The sequence below is a fragment of the Salvelinus sp. IW2-2015 genome, unplaced genomic scaffold (genome assembly GCF_002910315.2).
Source record: "Salvelinus sp. IW2-2015 unplaced genomic scaffold, ASM291031v2 Un_scaffold1267, whole genome shotgun sequence".
Lineage (NCBI taxonomy): Eukaryota > Metazoa > Chordata > Actinopteri > Salmoniformes > Salmonidae > Salvelinus > Salvelinus sp. IW2-2015.
In genome coordinates this window covers 167643-190850 of record NW_019942809.1, presented here as the reverse complement: position 1 = coordinate 190850, position 23208 = coordinate 167643, and the positions used below count along the sequence as shown (strand labels likewise).

The following is a 23208-nucleotide window of genomic DNA, read 5'->3' as shown; positions in this document are numbered from 1 at the left end:
CTTGCCATTACGTCCTTGCGGAAATATTTTCGCTTAGGAGAAAAGCCACATCATTTGCCAATGTGGCGGTGCATTTGCAATATTATTTATTTTCCCTCTGGTGGGAATGTCCGAAGCACTGCGGAAAAAAATGACAAAATCTTGTTATTTTTATAAAACGGAAAGCCGAGTCCGAGAGACTTTCGTTTGATGACTTCCTGAAAGAATCTCTCCCCCGTGCACGGCCCAACGGCGTCCGCGAATGTTGGAAACGTCAGCTGGACGTTAGTAAGGACCATACATTTGCAATGCTGGCGTTTTTCTACTGACGCATGTATGGCGAGTGCATAAAATGTTCCACTTTAAGTATGAAAAGGCCTTAGCGGAAAGGCGATAAGTGCTAAGCCAACATAATTCATTATTTTACATTAACAGTGTTCAATAATGCATTGATGAAGAAAATTGTGTAATTTAGCTCCACGAAAAATATGAAAATGGTTATGAAGAAAATCGTGTATGGTTGCCTACCATGACACAAAAAGGCGTTCTGATTACAAGTGCACGAGTTATATTCCAAAAGTATTAACGCGAAATCAAGCACAGGAAACAGCATGTGGCAGATTACATTACAAACAATATTTCCCACGAATTAGAGTCGCACGTAATGCTGTGTCTTCTTTTCTCAAAGTTCTGTTCAGCAATCTAAAACAGACATATAGGCATACAACGACCATTTTAAAACATGCGTTAAACAAATCGAACATTTCGTGTATATTCATGACCGCTTGAATTAGCCAGTGACGAAGAACAAAAAATGAAATACAAATTATCGCGTCATAGGTTTTGGCAAGCGTGTGTAGCCCTACTGGGTAAATTTGTGTCTTTGCGCACGAATTAAGTAAGCACAATAATTCGTGTCTTTCTCACGAATTTAGCCAGACGAAAAACGCACAAAAAAGCGCACCGAAATGCTGCTGAAAGTACAATTTGTACATTATATGGCGCAGAATTGAATGTGAGACTGTGGTTGGAAATCTGATATCAACTTGGGGAGGGGACACATTTACGGTGAAAAGTTCGTCAAAGAGCCAATTCCTTAGGGGGACACCAAAAGTAGTGCTGTAAAACACAGCCATACGTTGTAATATGTTAAATGTATATGAAGGAACCATAATACTACTTTTTTTTTCACTTTGGGGATAATTGATAAAGGGCTACAGTAGCGTTAACTGAAGGGTTTGCCAAACTTGTTCAAAATGTTTAAATCATTTATAATACTACTAATAATTACTATGAAGCAGTGTCCCTTATCAGTCGCAGTATGAGATGCAGGCATTTTGTATTTACAACCAGCAATACAAGAAAAGCCAGTAGGTGGTATACACTGTATGTAGTTTGCACACATATCTTTGTATAATTTTATTAAATATTTGAAAGAATCAGGACTCAAACAACCTTGTTTAACATGAGAATAGGATGTTTGACGTCTTCAAGATGTAAGATGACAACACGGTGAACATTTTACATTTCAGAATTGAAGGCAATTCATTATCAGTGGGAGAAGGCTACGTTTGCTAGGCAGATCTCAGGAGCTTGTTGGTGTTCCAATAGGCCTATGTTGTAGCGGCCTATAAAACCAACAATGTTAATACCACATTGTTGCTTTAGTGATAATTAACCAGATTTTTAATCGACAATGATCAAGAGCTCATTTATGATTTTCAATGAATAAGATTTGACTGCTTATTTGACCAAAACACAGACTTGACTACAGGTTAACCTAGGTTGTGTAGGCAATCACTTTGACTATGGCTGCAAATAGGCTATTGACGGCTTATTATGATTTACGCAATAATGGACTAAATCACAGATCGAGCTCATCATTGCGCACTTGTTGTCACACATCATGAAAACATTGAGGCAAAAAGTACACAGTAGCCTCTTGGCAAAATAACTAAATTGATTGAATATGAAATTGAGTTCAGTATGATTGAAAAAGCCTTTATATGCCCATGTATGTAGGTTGTTTTAATACAGCCATCTTGGTTTTCATTTGAAGCATAATTGTATCCTTGACTTGTTTGTAATAATTGCAGATACTTCGGCAACTTTGTTTTTGTAGTCAGCTTCGTTCTGTTGTTATCCGCAGTCTCCGACAGGCTAGACATCTTGATTCTATGTTTAGCAGAGATCTTCTGTAAATGAAGTGACGCAGAAGGGCAAAAAAGCATCTAACCATGCACTTTGGCTGCTCTRTTAGTGGTCTATGTTAAGAATTCTGTCTTGGAACTGACCCCCCCCACTCCTTCTTAAAAGAAAATCACTTTTTATAAATACAAATACAATAGATTGTTTCGATGTCTTTATTTTCACTCAGGCAGGGATGTCAGAACATAATCACTTGTCTGGGGTGCATTTAGAACGTCATACCGACTTGCCCATGGCTGCGACACCACTTCATGAACTTCTGCCAGGTTGCCTGGAGTTCAGGAGTGAAAGAGGCTCCGAACTTGGCGGCAATGACAATTGTGAGGGACGTCAGCAACACCTGTGGACAAAAGACAAAGGAGGAAGATGTTAAATAAGACTGGCGGTTTTTGTTTCACCTTTGGAATTAGACGTGTTGCTGATTGTTAGTGTGTGTAGGCTTACATCAGTAAAGCCTAAAATATAAGCCTATTTCTCAAGACAGAAGGCATACCCTGAAATTTTCAGGGTCGACGAAGAGTTTGTTGGCGTGGGTCTCGCTCAGTGACTTGTAGTAGCCAAGATGTTGCCCATGTTCTTCACAGCTTTATCCAGAGCTCCACACACGACCTTGCCGTGAGGCAGCAACTTTGGGGTTGCCCATGATTGCTGCGGGAGTGGACACATCTCCGAAAGAGCCGAAATAACGCTGAGTCCAGGGATAGACGATCAGGACTCTGTCATTGCAAGAACACCGAAATATGTGAATTATTTCCAAATGTATGTCAATTATATGCCTAATTAATACTGTACACATGCTCCATTCAAACTTAACAATATCAATTCAATATTAATAGTAATGATAGATAACAGGACAAGTGTAATAGTGTTAAATTACTCATGATCATCTCCACTATAAGCTATAGTAAATGATATATTTGGAATGAGGCTGAAGCATGACTACCTTGCCAGAGCCAGTGGTCCGACCTCATTGATATCTACTTTGCCCCAGACAGCATGATGGTGCTCTTCGCGGCGTCTGTCCAGTCAACCAGTGTTGGCAGTGTTTGATCTTCGGGTTTGCAACAGATTAAACAAATTAATGTATTGTGTAGGGAGACACTTTGCCTGCATTTATATTTATGAGTGCTCCCGCCACTGAGGCGGCGCATATGATTGGCTCTGGTAAAGATCAGTATTGGCCAAGTGGAGCGCTTTCAGCTCTCGAACTTTGATGACATCAATTCCAATAATTCGGATCTGTTAAAAACAACAGTAAATGTTAATTTATTAGCTGTTACAGAATCAAGTCTGTAGGTTAGATCCTAAAAGCTGGAAGCATATGTAAATAGGCCTATACAATTTTAACTAGATTACCAACGTTTCAAAATTCGCATGATCACTAGCTAAACAGTTTAATTTATCCAACTGATGCAAGAATAAAAGCAAGGTTATGGSAAAACTCTTCCGAAGATTACACGTCCTTCATTGCAGTGTATAAGGCTATTCTAATGAAAAAATAGAAAGAGATGCAATCACTAAACATTTTTATGAATTTGGAAAATGTGATAATTCCTGCTAATTCCGGTAGGGGGAGATTTTCGGCACAACAACGGCCTACTATTTGGCACAGTTTCTTATCTACGACAAAATTATGCCTTCCTTTTTTTATCGGGGTATTCAGACCGGTCCCGCCCATTTTAAGTTATTAAGTTCAAGACATTAAATATGATAAGCAGAAATGTCCTGTATTATTTGTAGATAGGTCTGTACCCATGTCCTCGCATGACCTCTTTCTTCCTCTGACTTTTTCCCCGATCATCATTCGAAATCCAATCAACCTTATAATTGGGAATCATATCCAACTTCCATTGAACCCCAGAGTAGGCATATCATAGATACATACAGACCGTCATTGTAAATAAGAATGTGTTCTTAACTGACTTGCCTAGTTAAATAAAGGTTAAATAAAAAATACAAAATACAAATGTAACACGTCACTTTGAATAAATATTTTCCCATTGAATGCAGGTCTTTGTGAAGGTGGATTTGATTTTTACAATATCATTTACCAATGTAATATATATTATATGGGCTCGATTAGGCTACTCTCAAAGATTTCGTTTTATGCAACAAAAAAATAAAATAATATTTATAATAATTATCTTTATCAATCAAACAAATTGTAAAATTGTTGACATCACTGTTGCATCTGGTGTAATTGATTTAAATGCATGACATTTTGCCAATTAACTAAAGATGTATTATTTGGCTGTTTCGGCAAAAGCAGCTGCAACTTTAGAATTAACCTATTGGAAATATATGCTTACAATTAATGTATTTGCATTGCGCAAAAAGGTTAATGATGGATATTATTAGAAACATAGCCCTCTGACATCTTATTGAAGTTTTTTATATAAAACGCTAACTTAATATTTGATAAAAGGCAAGATAACGGATCTTACTCTTGGATTTTGACCAAGATAGTTGCAGTGTAGGGGGAGTGTACCCTAGTAGCTGGGCGTGTCTGCCACTCTACTGTAATATAAAGGGACCTAGTTGTATAGGCAGTCATCTTCAGATCATTTCTTGTAGATTTAATACAGGCCAATCAGAAAGGAGCAAAATGAGTCTGACAGCTAAGGACAAATCTGTGGTCAAGGCCTTCTGGGGCAAGATTAGTGGAAAGGCAGATGTCATCGGCGCTGAGGCTTTGGGAAGGTAAGCCTTCTTAATGAAAGAATTATGAGACTGGTTGTCTTTAACCTGCTGACAGCGGCCTATGTGCCTACCCCGAATAAGCATTTTAACATACATTAAGTCAACTACTTTCAATACGTTGTAGACACAGACGATGGGAGACATATGATACGCGTAATGCTTAGAAGTGCAGCATCTAACAAAAACTCCAATATAAATCGAACTATTCTGTACCTTCCTTTGCAGGATGCTGACTGCTTACCCCCAGACTAAGACCTACTTCTCCCACTGGGCTGACCTGAGCCCCGGTTCTGGCCCAGTCAAGAAGCATGGAGGCGTCATCATGGGTGCAATTGGTAATGCCGTCGGACTGATGGACAACCTCGTGGGTGGACTGAGTGCTCTCAGCGATCTGCACGCCTTCGAGCTGCGCGTTGACCCTGGAAACTTCAAGGTTTGCCCCCAGATAACCTATTGTCTGTATATTGATCACTCTCGACATCAACTCTGTCTGTTGCTAAGGCTTAATCCTTCAATATTAACTTTTTAAATATACTTTTCAGATTCTGTCCCACAACATCCTTGTCACCCTGGCTATTCACTTCCCTGCGGATTTCACCCCCGAAGTGCACATTGCTGTGGATAAATTCCTTGCAGCCTTGTCCGCTGCCCTGGCTGACAAATACAGATAAGACCATCATAAATGTCCAAAATTGGACTCCAGTTTCTGCTCTGTTGTTATCACAATAAAATAAACAGGCAATGAATGAAGTTATGTCCTCTGTTGTGTCCTTATTCCAMCACAGTTGACCATCACAAAGTGATATTTGAATTTCACCACTATCACATCTAGTAGATTGAATAGATTGAATGAAGAAAGGAAGGGATTAAGTACTAAATGGTGCTTTAGGTCCACCATCCACTAGCTCACTATGTTATTCTCCATAACTTTGGTTAGCCTATCTAATACGTGTAACGAACCCCTTTTAATGGATCCTTAAATAACCTTTTGAATAACATTTTTGGGGTTCATTTTTGAACTACCCCCCTCCCCAGTTATTATTCTCATGAATAATAATACGCATAACAATAACAACAATAACACAATATTTTAGTTCTCRGTGTTTATTATGATTTTAGTGGCAAGCAGAATAAAATAAAATAAAAATATGAGGTAAACTCCCAGCAGAGCCCCAAGTCCAATGGGTTTATCCTCTGGTACGTTGATGTTAATGTGTTGATGTTCTCCATATCCACAGCCAGAATGATTTTGAGTGCATGGGGATCGAACATGTTTCCTGTTATACTCATCAGAGGTGTAGGGAGGGAGAAGTATGAGGTCATTATTAAATAGTAATTATAAAGATGATTAAAAAAACATGCACACCGCAGAATTCATACACTCTAAAAATGAGGGGTTCAACAAGGGTTCTTCTAAGGTCCCCAAAGTTCTTTGTAGAACCTTAGGGTTCTTGGAACTGAAAATGGCCCCCAAAAGGTTATTCCAAGAACCCCCCATAAGAGGTGGGGTTAATCGAGGAACCTCTTCAGCTGCCCAACTGAAACATGTGGATTTGAAAGGGCAGCAGGTACCGACACTTAACTGAAAAATGTAAAGATCTCCTCAATTTAAGAGAAGGTTTGTACCTTGTATGAACTGAATGTATATTGTTTAATGATGATCTATCTTTTCCTATTTGTGCAAATCTTTCTAAAACAAAAAATGGACACAATTCAATGGATATCAATCAACAAAGAGGTAAGAATATTTAGGCAATAAGAATATTTTGAAGGCTGCCTGTATTGGGTGCAGATGGTTGAACTGCTCACTTTTGTGTCTGCAGGTATACAGACAAGGAGGCATACAAAGGTATGTCAATTGCTATTGGTATGTTATGCAGATCACATTTGCCATCCTCTTTCCTCTCATCAATGAATATCTCATCAATGAATATCCCATAGGCCTCTAGATTATGAACAAAGTATGTGTATGAAAACCATCATCAAAATATTTTTTTTCATTCATTCACATTCCCTAATTTTTAGAGTGTAGAAACCATGTGCCATCAGTACAATTGCTGGAGAACGGTTTCCATAAAAACAACATTTCAAAAAGATAAACGCTTTTAAATTGATTTTATTATTTTCAATGCGTGTCGCTATGGCACAGCTTCCAGCCTAACAGACTGGAGTTGGAGTGTCATCTTCTTCCATATTGATGCTGTCGAGTGATGCTCTAGTGGTACTGTCTGCCAAGAGCGGACACAACGACAGCCAGGAACTTCTGGAAGGCTTCCTGAGTATCAGCATTGAAAGCCGTGGGACCGAGCTTGGCGGCCACGCACACGGTGATGCAGTCGGCAAGGAGCTGTGGAGAGGGGACGGTAAAATAATATTGGCATACACTTTACATCGGCTCACACCGCTATTTAATGCATAACACTATTTTCTCCTAAATGTCTCGAAGGAAAATTGGTCATACCTTAAAAAAAAAAAATTGTATGAAGCACAAAATAGTAGGCWATATGTATTACGTTAAGTACTCACCCTGAAGTTATCGGGATCCACGTGCAGTTTCTCGGAGTGCATCACACTCAGTGCAGTATAGGTGTTCTTGATGTCATCCAGGTTCTGCACAGCTCTGTCCAGTCCGTGCATCACGGTCTTTCCGTGCTTGGCCACGGCGGGGTTACCCATGATGGCAGCGGGTGTGGACAGGTTGCCGAAGGTGCTGAAGTGTCTCTGAGTCCATGGAGACACGATCAGAAGTCTAAAAATGAATACAACAGGCATTACAATTATACTTAACAATCAATATGGTCTGTATCGCACCAATGGTGAACACCGSGATTTCCTACTACGCAATTAGTGCTAAATAACCTAGGTAGCCTATTATCGTGTTATTATTTAATGAATTCTACATAAATATTATAAGAATGTACCTGGCCAGGGCCTGGGGTCCGATCTCATCCACGCTGATCTTTCCCCACAGGCCTACGATGGCACTGCGCTCAGCATCTGTCCAGTCGACCATGTTGACGTTTGTTTGTTGATTTCCGTTTGTACTTGCAAAATGTTACAAGAGATCCCTGAGCTTTTTGTCTCATGGGACGTCCAATTTATTGATGTTCAGTATCTCCGCCCTGAACAGAACACAGAAAACGATTGGATGAATGTCTTGAGGGGGCAAGGTCCTCGAGTGTGGCACATATCGGCATTCTGCCAACCTCATCCCACYTTTAAAGATAATGCTTGGTCATTTAGGCGTTGCCAAATTCWAATTATTACGGATGGAATWAWCAAGYCATGRTTMGCCTTCATCGGTATTTTTGTCAAAATTTTGTTATTGACATAGTCTTTTTATGTTCAATGTTCTCTACATACTTACATGTCGTGTTTAATACCCCAATTCATATTGTTAAGTTCAAAATAATATCTGACACCACTCAAACCAATGAAGGTTCGGAACTTTTATGCCAATTATCTCAGGATAGAACCTTATTTGTCCCTAAATTCTATTTTAATGTATCGTTGCAATATTCACATTGAATTGCAATATTATCTTAATAAAATGCGAATTATTGATGTAAGTGTTTATTTAGGGTYWCGTTTGAAAAAGAAAAGCCTAGATTGGGRGTAAACTATTAAAGAAAGAGCATGACTCAAATTGTTTTATCTTAATATTCAGAAGGCCCCACCCATTTGATAGTTCCATATTTCTGGTCTTTCTGAATGATAATCTAAWTGTCAGTTGGTGAAAAGTCGTTTTATCTGCCTTCATCAGGGGAATTACATGATGGGTTCTAACTGGACACTATTCAATGTGGATATCAGCCTATTTACTTCAATGAAACCACAGCATTTTGTTTAACCCCACTGAAATACAATGCGCGTAGCCTATATATTATTAAAATGTTTAGTGATAGGCATAGGGTACGCTTTTTAACCGAAACAAAACCTTTCCGATTATCAGGCATATAATTTGTCTCAGTATTTATGTGTTAACTGTGAATATTGACTACATAAGCCAAATGGGATATAAGCCAACACGTCTTGATTTGGTTGCTAGTCCGATCATATTGCAACTATTTGTTAGTGTTGGGGAAGCTACTCTGAAAATATAGTTTACCAAGCTAGCAATTACTTCACACTGGAAGAAATTAAGCTACTCTAAAGCTACCCGTAAGAAAAATATAAAGTTACTATGGAAAAGAAGTTCACTATCCAAACAACTTCGTGAAAAATGATCATATGTRAATCTGAAATGTAATAGAGTAAAAATTGTAAGTCAGAGAACTTTGGGGTAAAATGTTGACAGTGTGTATTTTAGCCTATTAGCAGAAAAACGATGTTTCAAGTCAGAATTAGGCAGGTCTAATGCACCAAAAAGTAAATGATTGCCTACTTCATCCATATTTTATTTTATTTTGCAAAAAAAGTAGTGTGTAGTTCCAGTAGTTAGCTGATACATGGGGGGGAAAGTAGTGTGTAGTTCCAGTAGTTAGCTGATACGTGGGGGAAAAAGTAGTTAACTACTGAAAACCCTAGTTAGATTTCAATGTAGTTCAAGTACCACCAAGCTACTGCAAAATGCAGTTAAATTACTAGTTGAATTACATGCAGTCCACTACTCCCCAACACTGCCTTGTGTACAGAATCACATAGCCTATACTCTGCAATATTAGACCGTATGACTAAACCTTAACTGTAAAGAAAATATTGAGGTATTAAGTGTTTCAAAGACACTTTGTTATTCAATCTATATGAAATAAATACATACAATGTTATGACAGCATTTTTACAAACGAAATCGATTATGTGCAAATGTCATATTTTGGGCATTATACGAATTGGCTCAGTTCCATAACATGTAAAAAAAAAAAAAAAAAAAAAAAAAAAATCTTGTCTTGGAAAAATGCCCAATCAGAGGAGGAGCCGAGATTATATCGGGGTGTGCCTTCTCTCTTGCCTCAATAAAAACAGCCTCTGAAAAGTGTAAGCTCACACGCTTCTTTTCTCAGCATCTTCATTTAAGTGGATAAACGGACAAGACAGCTATGAGTCTCTCAGCCAAGGACAAAGCCAACGTGAAGGCCATCTGGGGCAAAATCCTCCCTAAATCCGATGAGATTGGAGAACAGGCTCTTTCCAGGTAATTACATAACGATGTATACATTATAGACTAGGAACATGTATTCAAATTATTAACACATAACTCCTCAGTCAAATCTATGGAAGCTATGAATGTGTATAACTATCTCAGCAAAAATATGGACTCGATCCCAGACCGTGTGAATGATTATTTAAAATGAATTTTGTCTCACATCATTTCTAATGTCCACGACAGGATGCTTGTCGTCTACCCCCAGACCAAGGCCTACTTCTCCCACTGGGCTTCCGTGGCCCCCGGTTCCGCTCCAGTGAAGAAGCACGGCATCACCATCATGAATCAGATCGATGAATGTGTTGGCAACTTGGACGATCTCTTTGGTTTCTTGACCAAGCTCAGTGAACTGCACGCCACCAAGCTGAGGGTGGACCCCACCAACTTCAAGGTAAGAGAAAAAGACACACAAGGAAAACACCAAAAACAATCTGAGTTTTTACCTGAATGAAGGTGAAATAATCTATTTCCCTTTCCTTTGCAGATCCTGGCTCACAACCTGATTGTGGTCATTGCCGCCTACTTCCCCGCCGAATTCACCCCCGAGATCCATTTGTCCGTGGACAAGTTCCTGCAGCAACTGGCTCTGGCCCTGGCGGAGAAGTACCGCTAAACTGTCATCAGAGCTACAAGCTTCTCACAGTCTTATATCAGAATTAGACGTTCAWCCATGTTTCTCAAACGTAATGTCCTTCCGATATTGACACACTGACAATAAAGCTATTTGAAACTCATACAGAGGTGTTTGTTTGTCATTTTCGTTGTCTCCCATTCAGAGGGGCCATATCCGTAGAGGGCACAGGGGCACGTACCCCTTCAGAGTTGTCCTCTTAAAAAAACGAAATAAAGATAATAATAATATTTTTTTCTCTGTAGTACTACTAGCCATTTAGCAATTGTATGAAGTTGGCTTTAGCTAGTTCAGATGAGTTCCCAAACTCATATCTATCTACCAATAAGCCATTTCAGGCTATCAATCAAGTTAGAGAAGCAAGCGTGTCAAAATTCTCCAATTTAGGGACCACCCCACAGCCATCTTCACTTACTTTATGTCCCCTCAGAATTTTGCGATGCATGAAGCCCCTGCTCACTTTGTCTTGTGATTTATAGTGCATTCGAAGGTATTCAAACCCCTTTACCTTTTACACATTTTGTTAGGTTACAGATTTATTTTAAAATGGATTAACAAGGTTTTTTAGCCTYATCAATCTACACACAATACCCCATAATGACAAATCAAAAACTGTTTTTTAGAAACGTTAGCAAATKTATTAAAAATAAATAAACTGGAGGTGTCACGTGGGACCGCCGAAGAAGATGGCAGCAGTTTAGAGAGCTCCTAATACCCACATGTAAATACTGAAATTCAACCGCATATACTTTCATTTTTGTCTTAATATATTGACTTGAAGTACAGTTTAATATAAAGTTAGTTTACATTTTGAAACATCTCGCTAAAGTGGCGTTATTGGAATGTCGACACACGCTAAAAATGTATTCAACACCCCCACCAATACATGGATAAACACGTAAATCCAGAGAAATCGGTMAATCTATAGGATCTATTTGAGCAAATCGGAAAGATGAACACGATTTTATTGGATGTTGAATCCGATGTCTCCACGATAAAAACAACAACTACCGAGCTAAAGGAAAAAGTTGTATCGCACCGATACAAGAGAGAGGATGGATTGGGCAGAGTGACGGATTTCAACAGTGAATGATGCCATCTCCCGTCTGGAGAAGGCTAATGAGAGTCATGTGAAAAAACGGGATATATTGTGGAATCGTGTTGAATAATTTGAGAACAGAAATAGGAGAAATACGGTGAGATTGGTTAATCTGAAAGKGGGGAGTGAGGCTGGCGGTGGACTAATCTCGTGTGTGCAGAAATTCATCGCAGAAGGATTTAGATTTGATGACAGGCACGAATTCGAAATTGAACGAACACRTCACAGTTTAACGGTTCTCATCCGCTTCCTACGATCTACAGCCCGGGACAAAKGTATTTAAAGCGACGAAAGAAAGGTGTGGCGTTCAGTGGGAAGGCGGCTGGCTTAATTTCCCCCCGGTCCTGTTCAAGGAACTGGCAATGAAGAGGAAGAMGTTTGCAACGGCGAAGAAACAACTACACGAGCACGTCAGGCACCCACTCCTCATTGACCATAAGGAATTTTGAGTTGAGACTGCAGGTTATTTTCTGCAGCATCAAAGACAGTTCTGTGATGATTGACTCATCTGAGAAGCAACGTTAAATTCCTAGTTGCTTTGTTTTATTTTGGGATAGGATGAAACTTTATTTATGGGGAATGATCAACGTGATGAAAATGGTTGTAGTCCCACAAATGAATTATATATCTGCAATGAATAATCCAGACCGGTATTTTAAACAATATGACAAATGAACTAAATAMTTTTTGTGGGATAGGAAATAAAACAGGATTAATATGAAGAAGATGTGGCTTTACCAGATGTTACATTGTACAATGTATCATTTGAAATGGCTAAATAGGCGAAACATTGGGGCTAAAGGGATGCTGGCTTGGAATGGATAACAAAAGAACGGGAACTAAGTTATCCTCTGTCACATAGTCTTACAGGGCAGAGGTCTGTTGATACTCCCAACCCAATTTTGTTATACTCAAAAGAGGTGTGGAGAACAGTACACAAGATATGTGGATTTTCACATCTAAAACAAGGATACTCATCATTGTGGCACAATCCTAGGCTACGTGTAGGAAAAAAGTCTGTTTACTGGAAACAGTGGCCAATGAAAGGAATTCATACTATACGTGATCTGTACAATGAAGATGTTTTAATGTCATACTCAGATTTGGTACAAAAATATGATGTGGGAGACAAGGGGCATTTCTGGAAATACTAGGAATTGAGAGAATGTTTGTTAACCGGCTATCAACGAAATCCAGGAAAGAACCCAATAGCTGACTATTTGGAATTACCCAAACATAAAGCAGCCATTTTCTACTCAATATTTAGTCATCTGCAGAGTAAAGACTGTCAAAACCTCAGAACAATGTGACAAATTGACCTAAAGTGTGAAATTGAGGATGATACCTGGTTGAAGATCTTGTCCAGCCCAGGGTGAAACATAAGGGAAGCCAGGGGGAACCTTCCTCAATATAAGATACTACATAGGTTTTATTGGACCCCAACAAGGCTTCATAAGATGGGGCTGACCAAGAATTCTCTGTGGCGGAAATGCCAAAAAGACACATTTTTACACACAATATGGAAATAAACATTAGTGCTTTCTGGAATAATGTTTTGAAATACCTGGAGGAATGGTTGGGCTTAACAATTCCAGTTTCACAGAGAATATGTCTCTTAGGTGATACAACATAGTTACCTAATGTAACAAATGAGGAATTTGCACTGATCACTGTTGGTATCGTTACAGCAGCTAGAGTAATCTTAGAATTTGGAAAGGTCATGCCACTCCTACTCTGAAACAGTCGATAGAATCAATGTTGGAGGTGGCATCTTATGAACATATGCTTGCTAGGATCACTGGTAGAAACAACAATTCTAGAAGCTGGACGCGTTTTATTTGTCATGTTTCTAAGACTGGGAGGTGATTACTTATGCTTGTGAACCCATTTAGTTCTGTATTGTGACCTGTACGATACTATTTGRCTGTGTATATGTGCTATGCTGGAGGATATGTCTTGATGTCATGCTCAATGTTTTYATGCTGTACAATGTTTTATTTTTGTTTAATAAATACAACTTTAATAACAAAAAAACACTGAAATATAACATTTACATAAGTATTCAGACCTTTACTAAGTACTTTGTTGATGCACCTTTGGCAGCGATTACAGCCTCAAGTCTTCTTGGGTATGATGCTACAAGCTTGGCACACCTGTATTTAGTGAGTTTCTCCAATTCTTCTCTGCAGATCCTCTCAAGCTCTGTCAGGTTGGATGGGGAGCGTCGCTGCACAGCCATTTTCAGGTCTCTCAAAAAATGTTCAATCGGGTTCAAGTCCGGCTTCTGGCTGGGCCACTCAAGGAATATTCAGAGACTTGTCCCGAAGCCACTCCTGCATTGTCTTGGCTGTGTGCTTAGGGTTGTTTTATGGTTGGAAGGTGAACTTTCTTCCCAGTCTGAGGTCCTGAGCACTCTTGAGAAGGTTTTCATCAAGGAGCTCTCTGTACTTTCCTTCTCCCCCGATTGCTCAGTTTGGCCGTGCGGCTAGGAAGAGTCTTGGTGGTTCCGAACTTCTTCCATTTAAGAATGATGGAGGCCACTGTGTTCTTGGGGACCTTCAATGCTGCAGAAATGTGTTGGTTCCCTTCCCAAGATCTGTGCCTTGACACAATCAGAGACCTGGCAGTGTGGTGCCAGGACAACAACCTCTTCCCTCATTGTGAGCAAGACAAAGGAGCTAATCGTGGACTACAGGAAAAGGCGGGCCGGACAGGGCTGTAGTGGAGCGGGTCGAGAGTTTCAAGTTCCTTGGTGTCCRCATCACCAACAAGCTATCATGGTCCAAATACACCAAGACAGTCGTGAAGGGGGCACGACAACACCTTTTCCCCCTCAGGAGACTGAAAAGATTTGGCATGGGTCCCTGGGTCCTCAAGGAGTTCTACAGCTGCACCATCGAGAGCATCCTGACTGGTTGCATCGCCACCTGGTATGGCAAGTGCTCGGCATCTGACCATAAGGCGCTACAGAGGGTAGTGCTTACGGCCCAGTACATCACTGGGACAAAGCTTCATGCCATGCAGGACCTACATAATAGGCGGTGTCAGAGGAAAGCCCAAAAAATTGTCAGACACTCCAGTCAGAGACTTGGGTAAGTCATAGACTTCTCTGCTACTGCACGACAAGCTTTACCGCAGCGCCAAGTCTAGGACCAAAAGGATCCTTAACAGCTTCTACCCCTAAGCCATAAGACTGCTGAACAATTAATAAAATGGCCACAGTACTATTTACATTGACCCCCCCAATTGTTTTGTACACTGCTGCTACTCGCTGTATATTATCTATGCATAGTCACCTCTACCTACATGTACAAATTACCTCGATTAACCTGTACCCCTGCACATTGACTCGGTACCGGTACCACCTGTATATAGCCTATTTATTGTTACTTTATTGATACTTTAAAATTATTTTCTACTTTAGTTTATTTGGTAAATATTTTCTTAACTCTTCTTGAACTGCACTGTTGGTTAATTAAGGACTTGTAAGTTAGCATTTCATGGTAAGTATTTTATTGTAAGTGTTGTATTCGGCGCATGTGACAAAGTTTGGTTTGATTTGATTTATATGCCCATGTATGTAGGTTGTTTTAATACAGTCATCTCAGTTTTCATTTGAACCATACTTTTATCCTTGACTTGTTTGTAAGAATTGCAGATACTTCGGCAACTTTGTTTTTGTAGTCAGCTTCGTTCTGTTGTTATCCGCAGTCTCCGACAGGCTAGACATCTTGCTTCTATGTTTTGCAGAGATCTTCTGTRAATGAAGTGACGCGGAAGTGCAAAAAAACATCTAACCATGCACTTTGGCTGCTCTATTAGTGGTCTGGATCACTCGTAGATGTGCAAAGGTTTTTAAGAGCGTTTTTAAAAGCCACGTTCCCAACGAGGCCTCTGGGAAACGACTCGGCTACTAAAGACAAGAATGTTCTAGCAATGATCTTAAGGCTACGAAGGCTCTGGGAAACGATGCCCTGCGACTTATATGTATGCTTTGTAAATATTACCYGTAAATAGTTTACTAAAGTGTTCTGCATCGTACTGGCCGCCCACTTGTTTTCTTTCTTCGATTGCCTACCATATAGGGGTCTAGCTCCACTTCCCTCATCTAAATAGGGTATAGCCTAAAATAAAGATGTTAAGAATTTTGTGGTGGAACTGTCCCTGCCCCCCCTTATAAAAAAAACGTTAGTATAAATACAAATACAATAGATTGTTTCGATGTCTTTATTTTCACTCAGGCAGGGATGTCAGAACATAATCACTTGTCTGGGGTGCATTTAGAAGTACCGACTGCCCATGGCTGCGACAACCACTTTCATGAACTTCTGCCAGGTTGCCTGGATTTCAGGAGTGAAAGAGGCTCCGAACTTGGCGGCAATGACAATTGTGAGGACGTCAGCCAACACCTGTGGACAAAAGACAAAGGAGGAAGATGTTAAATAAGACTGGCGGTTTTGTTTCACCTTTGGAATTAGACGTGTTGCTCTGATTGTTATGTGTGTAGGCTTACATCAGTAAAGCCTAAAATATAAGCCTATTTCTCAAGACAGAAGGCATACCCTGAAATTGTCAGGGTCGACGAAGAGTTTGTTRGCGTGGGTCTCGCTMAGTGACTTGTATGTRGCYAAGATGTTGCCCATGTTCTTCACAGCTTTATCCAGAGCTCCACACACGACCTTGCCGTGAGCAGCAACTTTGGGGTTGCCCATGATTGCTGCGGGAGTGGACACATCTCCGAAAGAGCCGAAATAACGCTGAGTCCAGGGATAGACGATCAGGACTCTGTCATTGCAAGAACACCAAAATATGTGAATTACTTTCAAATGTATTTCAATTATATSCCTAATTAATACTTTAACATGCTCCATTCAAACTAAATAATAGTAACGATAGATAACAGGACAAGTGTAATAGTGTTATAATTACTCATGATCATCTCCACTATAAGCTATATTAAATGATATATTTGAATGAGGCTGAAGCCATGACCTACCTTGCCAGAGCCAGTGGTCCGACCTCATTGATATCTACTTTGCCCCAGACAGCACTGATGGTGCTCTTCTCGGCGTCTGTCCAGTCAACCATGTTGTCAGTGTTTGATCTTCGGTTTTGCAACAAGATTACACAAATTAATGTCTTGTGTAGGGAGACACTTTGCCTGCAATTATATTTATGAGTGCTCTCCGCCCACTGGAGGCGGCGCATATGATTGGCTCTGGTAAAGATCAGTATTGGCCAAGTGAGCGCTTCAGCTCTCGAATTTGATGACATCAATTCCAATAATTTATCTGTTAAAAACAACAGTAAATGCAAATTTATTAGCTGTTGCAGAATCAAGTCTGTAGGTTAGATCCTAAAAGCTGGAAGCATATGTAAATAGGCCTATACAGTTTTATCTAGATTACCAACGTTTCRAAATTCGCATGATAAGAGCTTAATTAGCAGTTWTAATTTATTCCACTGATGCAAGAATAAAAGCAAGGTTATGGCAAAACTCTTCCGAAGATTACACGTCCTTCATTGCAGTGTATAAGGCTATTCTAATGAAAAAACAGAAAGAGATGCAATCACTAAACATTTTTATGAATTTGGAAAATGTGATWATTCCTGCTAATTCCGGTWGGGGGAGATTTTCGGCACAACAACGGCCTACTATTTGGCACAGTTTCTTATCTACGACAAAATTAAGCCTTCCTTTTTTTATCGGGGTATTCAGACCGGTCCCGCCCATTTTAAGTTAATAATTTCAAGACATTAAATATGACACGCTGTAATGTCCTGTATTATTTGTAGATAGGTCTGTACTCATGTCCTCGCATGACCTCTTTCTTCCTCTGACTTTTTTCCCGATCATCATTCGAAATCCAATCAACCTTATAATTGGGATTCATATCCAACTTCCATTGAACCCCAGAGTAGGCATATCATAGATACATACAGGCTGTAATTGTAAATAAGAATGTGTTCTTAACTGACTTGCCTAGTTAAATAAAGGTTAAATTACAAAATAAAAAAATACAAATGTGAAATACGTTACTTTGAATAAATATTTTCCAGTTGAATGCAGGTCTTTGTAGGTGGATTTGGTTTTTACATTTAAATTWACCAATGTAATATATATTMTAGCACTCTACAATCAAATATATAGTCTACCTTTAATATAGAAATTGAAACTTAATATTTCATAAATTACAAAATAACTTTTCTTGATCTTTTTAATTATTTAACGTTATTTAGGATATAAAATTAAATTTAGCCAATTAACTATAAATTAAATATTTGGTTATTTTGGCAAAAGCAGCTGCATCTTTAGAATTAACCTATTGGAAATATATGCTTGATTACACTGAAATATTTCGTTTTATGCAACGAAATAAATCAAGATTATTATTATTATCAATCAAACAAATTGTGAAATTGTTGCATCTGGTAGGCCTACAACTAAAGTATTTGCATTGCGCAAAAAGGAACAAAATAAATGATGGATATTATTAGAAACATAGCCATCTGACATCTTATTGATGGTTGCAGTGTAGGGGGAGTGTACCCTAGTAGCTGGGCGTGTCTGCCGCTCTACTGTAATATAAAGGGGCCTAGTTGTATAGGCAGTCATCTTCAGATCATTTCTTGTAGATTTAATACAGGCCAATCAGAAAGGAGCAAAATGAGTCTGACAGCTAAGGACAAATCTGTGGTCAAGGCCTTCTGGGGCAAGATTAGTGGAAAGGCAGATGTTCTCGGCGCTGAGGCTTTGGGAAGGTAAGCCTTCTTAATGAAAGAATTATGAGACTGGTTGTCTTTAACCTGCTGACAGCGGCCTACGTGCCTACCCCGAATAAGCATTTTAACATACATTAAGTCAACTACTTTCAATACGTTGTAGACACAGACGATGGGAGAAATATGATTTATTATTTTTATTTTATTTTTTTATTTCACCTTTATTTAACCAGGTAGGCTAGTTGAGAACAAGTTCTCATTTGCAACTGCGACCTGGCCAAGATAAAGCATAGCAGTGTGAACAGACAACACAGAGTTACACATGGAGTAAACAATAAACAAGTCAATAACATGGTAGAAAAAAAAGAGAATCTATATGCCTGTCTCTTATACACATCTAGATGTGTATAAGAGACAGGTTATAGACACAGACGATGGGAGAAATATGATTTATTATTTTTATTTTATTTTTTTATTTCACCTTTATTTAACCAGGTAGGCTAGTTGAGAACAAGTTCTCATTTGCAACTGCGACCTGGCCAAGATAAAGCATAGCAGTGTGAACAGACAACACAGAGTTACACATGGAGTAAACAATAAACAAGTCAATAACATGGTAGAAAAAAAGAGAATCTATATACAATGTGTGCAAAAGGCATGAGGTAGGCAATAAATCGAATAATTACAATTTAGCAGATTAACACTGGAGTGATAAATCATCAGATGATCATGTGCAAGAAGAGATACTGGTGTGCAAAAGAGCAGAAAAGTAAATAAATAAAAGCAGTATGGGGGGTGAGGTAGGTAAATTGGGTGGGTAGTTTACAGATGGACTATGTACAGCTGCAGCGATCGGTTAGCTGCTCGGATAGCAGATTTTTAAAGTTGTTGAGGGAGATAAAAGTCTCCAACTTCAGAAGTTCAGCATCTAACAAAAACTCCAATATAAATCGAACTATTCTGTACCTTCCTTTGCAGGATGCTGACTGCTTACCCCCAGACTAAGATCTACTTCTCCCACTGGGCTGACGTGAGCCTCGGCTCTGGCCCAGTCAAGAAGCATGGAAGTAGCATCATGGGTGCAATTGGTGAAGCTGTAGGACTGATGGACGACCTCGTGGGGGGAATGAGTGCTCTCGGCGAGCTGCACGCCTTCAAGCTGCGCATGGACCCTGGAAACTTCAAGGTTTGCCCCCAGATAACCTATTGTCTGTATATTGATCACTCTCGACATCAACTCTGTCTGTTGCTAAGGCTTAATCCTTCAATATTAACTTTTAAAATATACTTTTCAGATTCTGTCCCACAACATCCTTGTGACCCTGGCTATTCACTTCCCTGGGGATTTCACTCCCGAAGTGCACATTGCTGTGGATAAATTCCTTGCAGCCTTGTCCGCTGCCCTGGCTGACAAATACAGATAAGACCATCATAAATGTCCAAAATTGGACTCCAGTTTCTGCTCTGTTGTTATTGCAATAAAATAAATTGGCAATGAATTAAGTTATGTCCTCTGCTGTGTCCTTATTCCACCACAGTTGACCATCACAAAGTGATATTTGAATTTCACCACTATCACATCTAGTAGATTGAATACATTGAATGAAGAAAGGAAGGGATTAAGTACTAAATGGTGCTTTAGGGCCACCATCCACTAGCTCACTATGTTATCCTCCATAACTTTGGTTAGCCTATCTAATACGTGTAACATGCATATTGCTGACCTCATTTAATATTTGATGAATATGGAGTAGTTACAGATAGAGGTTGGTAAACTGAATGGGCTATATGAAGACGGTAGAGGCACAATGAAAACCTATTCAGAGATGAACAGATATGTATTTTATTTCTACATGATTTTTAAATAGTTTAATAACTTTGAAAAACTGTAAAAATGACCATGTCATTTGCAACAAGATACTTCATAGAATGGTCTATTTTGTATTTTCAATGCAGTGAATTTGGTGGGTGACGTGAAATCGACTTTGAAAAACGATCACTTTGTGTTATACTGTATATACCACACTATACACTCACTCCCATTCTGGAAGTTCCGTGCCTCGACTTTCTCTCAAACTAAACACCTTTCGGCACCGCGGCATTTTGTAGTTTACTTTGATACATTAATATTTAGGATTGTTTTTATTTTGTAATAAAAAAGTATATCTGCGCATCTCTGAACCTAAATGTCTGTATGTTAAATGGTTTTACTATTTCGTACAAACGTGTATTGTTTTATACATTTGTTGAGATTTAGTCTAGTAAGCCTACTAGTAGGATAGTTTGTCGGGCTTTTGTTGCACGCCCTTGTTCCTGATTGTTTTTACGCGCAGGCTTGGTTTTACGCGCAGGTTAGGCGCAGACATAGCCTAAGATTACACATGAGAGTAATTCAATTCATATGCAGTTTGGCACCGCAAACTTTGTTTGATGGGACTACGTGAATTGATGCAATAATTCTTGGAACACTATTTTGTATGTGCATCGGATTTGTTTGAATAAATCCCTGCATCAGTTGCCCTAAAGATCTATCAGTGCGCCTATTTAGTAAAGCCCCAAATCATATTTTAAATGTATTGTGTTACTGCAACAACTACACATACTAATGCCTCGTTCAGGTGCTATCGGAGTTCTCGGAAATTCCTAGTTCCGACTGGAAAGTTTCACTTGAATGACTCTCCAAATAGGAATAACAAGTGGGAAATGAGAAAAGGATGTTGCCAATCCTAATAGTTTAAGAATTGTTCCGACTTCAAAAGCACTTGAACACAATCATGTCGGAGCTCCAACTTCCCATCTTCCTATTTCCCACGAGAATGTGAAGCCAGCATAATACCTCATTCAAGTGCTAGTCGGTACTAGGAAACTGACATTTCTGACTTGCTAACTGGTTGAACGTGTTACTGTAGCCTAAGTATATAACATGAGTGACATGACCGTAATAATCATCATGGAAAGGCCTTGGAAGTGCCATAAGTGTAAGCCAACATAATTCATTATTTTACATTAACCCGTTTAACGTAATAAATGCGTTATGAAGAAAATCGTGTGCTGTTGCACCAGTATCCCAAAGTATTAAGCGAAATCAAGCATAGAAAACAAAATTTACATAATTTTTTTTTTAATCCAACGAATTAAGTCGCACGTAAATGTGTCTTTTCTCAAAATTATGTTCAGCAAGTTTAAAACACTACATATAAGCATACAACGACACATTTTAAAACAGGGTTAAATAAAGACATAATTTCGGTATATTCATAACGTTGAATTAGCCATAAAGAAGAACAAAAATGAAATATAGTCTATAGCGTCTATTGTTGTTGCAAAGGCTTGTGTGTAGCCTACTGGTTAAATGTGTGTCTTTTCGTACGAATTAAGTAGCACATAAATTCGTGTCTTTTCTCAGGAATTAATAATTATGTACATACAGTTGAAGTCGGAAGTTTACATACACTTATGTTGGAGTCATTAAAACTCGTTTTTCAACCACTCCACAATTATCTTGTTAACAAACTATAGTTTTGGCAAGTCGGTTAGGACATCTACTTTGTGCATGGCATTGACACAAGTCATTTTTCCAACAATTGTTTACAGACAGATTATTTCACTTAGAAATCACTGTATCACAATTCCAGTGGGTGAGAAGTTTACATGCACTAAATTGACTGTGCCTTTAAACAGCTTGGAAAATGCCAGAAAATGATGTCATGGCTCTAGAAGCTTCTGATAAATTATGTCAATTAGCCTGAGTCAACTGGAGGTGTACCTGTGGATGTATTTCAAGGCCTACCTTCAAACTCAGTGCCTCTTTGCTTGACATCATGGGAAAATCGAAAGAAATCAGCCAAGACCTCAGAAAAAAATTGTAGACCACAAGTCTGGTTCATCCTTGGGAGCAATTTTCCAAACGCCTGAAGTACCACAATCATCTGTACAGACAATAGTACGCAAGTATAAACACCATGGGACCACGCGCCATCATACTGCTCAGGAAAGAGAGGCGTTCTGTCTCCTAGAGATGAACGTACTTTGGTGCAAAAAGTGCAAATCCCAGAACAACAGCAAAGGACCTTGTGAAGATGCTGGAGGAAACAGGTACAAAAGTATCACAGTAAAATGAGTCCTATATCGACATAACCTGAAAGGCTGCAAGGAAGAAGCCAGTGCTCCAAAACCGCCATAAAAAAGCCATACTACGGTTTGCAACTGCACATGGGACAAAGAACGTACTTTTTGGAGAAATGTCCTCTGGTCTGATGAGACAAAAATAGAACTGTTTGGCCATAATGACCATCGTTATTAAAATATTGAAGCAACATCTCAAGGCATCAGTCAGGAAGTTAAGTTTACTTTGCAGCTCCAAATAAAGACCCCTCACACCTACCACCTTCTATTCAGACCACTCACACTTACCTGAACCCTTCTATTCAGACCACTCAGACCTATGGCTGACACCTTTAGTCTCTCTCTCTCTCTCTCTTCTCTCTCTCTCTTCTCTCTCTCTCTCTCTCTTCTCTCTCTCTCTCTCTCTCTCTCCTCTCTCTCTCTCTCTCTCTGCATTTACGTAAGTAGGTGGAGAATTTTTCTCTTTTAATTCAGCTTTCTTCCCATTTCTTGTGTTTTCAAAAAACCAAACCAGGTTGTAGTTTAAAAATGCAAACCAACTGGAGGAGATTATTAAAAATGTGTAGCTTAAAATAAGTAACCAAAATCATCTCTCTCCTT

General features: G+C 39.2%; 6 protein-coding genes and 1 pseudogene across 6 annotated transcripts in view; 3 read left to right on the top strand and 4 right to left on the bottom strand.

Annotated features, from left to right (window-relative positions):
- LOC112070243 (KN motif and ankyrin repeat domain-containing protein 2) overlaps positions 1-23208 on the bottom strand; it is a 147961-nt gene that overhangs the window by 40526 nt on the left and 84227 nt on the right. The gene's annotated exons all lie outside the window — the stretch shown is intronic.
- LOC112070261 (hemoglobin subunit beta-1-like) lies at positions 2325-3300 on the bottom strand (annotated as a pseudogene).
- Positions 4730-5637, top strand: LOC112070252 (hemoglobin subunit alpha). The gene is made up of 3 exons (XM_024137672.2): positions 4730-4887; positions 5113-5320; positions 5430-5637. Exons 1-3 carry the CDS (start codon positions 4793-4795, stop codon positions 5556-5558), a joined length of 432 nt encoding a protein of 143 aa, XP_023993440.1. The 5' UTR covers positions 4730-4792; the 3' UTR covers positions 5559-5637.
- Positions 6986-7969, bottom strand: LOC112070250 (hemoglobin subunit beta). The gene is made up of 3 exons (XM_024137670.2): positions 7809-7969; positions 7414-7636; positions 6986-7234 (listed from the first exon to the last, which is right to left on the bottom strand). Exons 1-3 carry the CDS (start codon positions 7898-7900, stop codon positions 7103-7105), a joined length of 447 nt encoding a protein of 148 aa, XP_023993438.1. The 5' UTR covers positions 7901-7969; the 3' UTR covers positions 6986-7102.
- Positions 9864-10764, top strand: LOC112070251 (hemoglobin subunit alpha-4). The gene is made up of 3 exons (XM_024137671.2): positions 9864-10018; positions 10214-10421; positions 10515-10764. The coding sequence occupies exons 1-3, from the start codon at positions 9924-9926 to the stop codon at positions 10641-10643; spliced, it is 432 nt and encodes a 143-aa protein (XP_023993439.1). The 5' UTR covers positions 9864-9923; the 3' UTR covers positions 10644-10764.
- Positions 15974-16918, bottom strand: LOC112070248 (hemoglobin subunit beta-1). The gene is made up of 3 exons (XM_024137668.2): positions 16757-16918; positions 16323-16545; positions 15974-16169 (listed from the first exon to the last, which is right to left on the bottom strand). Exons 1-3 carry the CDS (start codon positions 16846-16848, stop codon positions 16041-16043), a joined length of 444 nt encoding a protein of 147 aa, XP_023993436.1. The 5' UTR covers positions 16849-16918; the 3' UTR covers positions 15974-16040.
- LOC112070255 (hemoglobin subunit alpha-1) lies at positions 18360-19986 on the top strand. The gene is made up of 3 exons (XM_024137674.2): positions 18360-18522; positions 19462-19669; positions 19779-19986. The coding sequence occupies exons 1-3, from the start codon at positions 18428-18430 to the stop codon at positions 19905-19907; spliced, it is 432 nt and encodes a 143-aa protein (XP_023993442.1). The 5' UTR covers positions 18360-18427; the 3' UTR covers positions 19908-19986.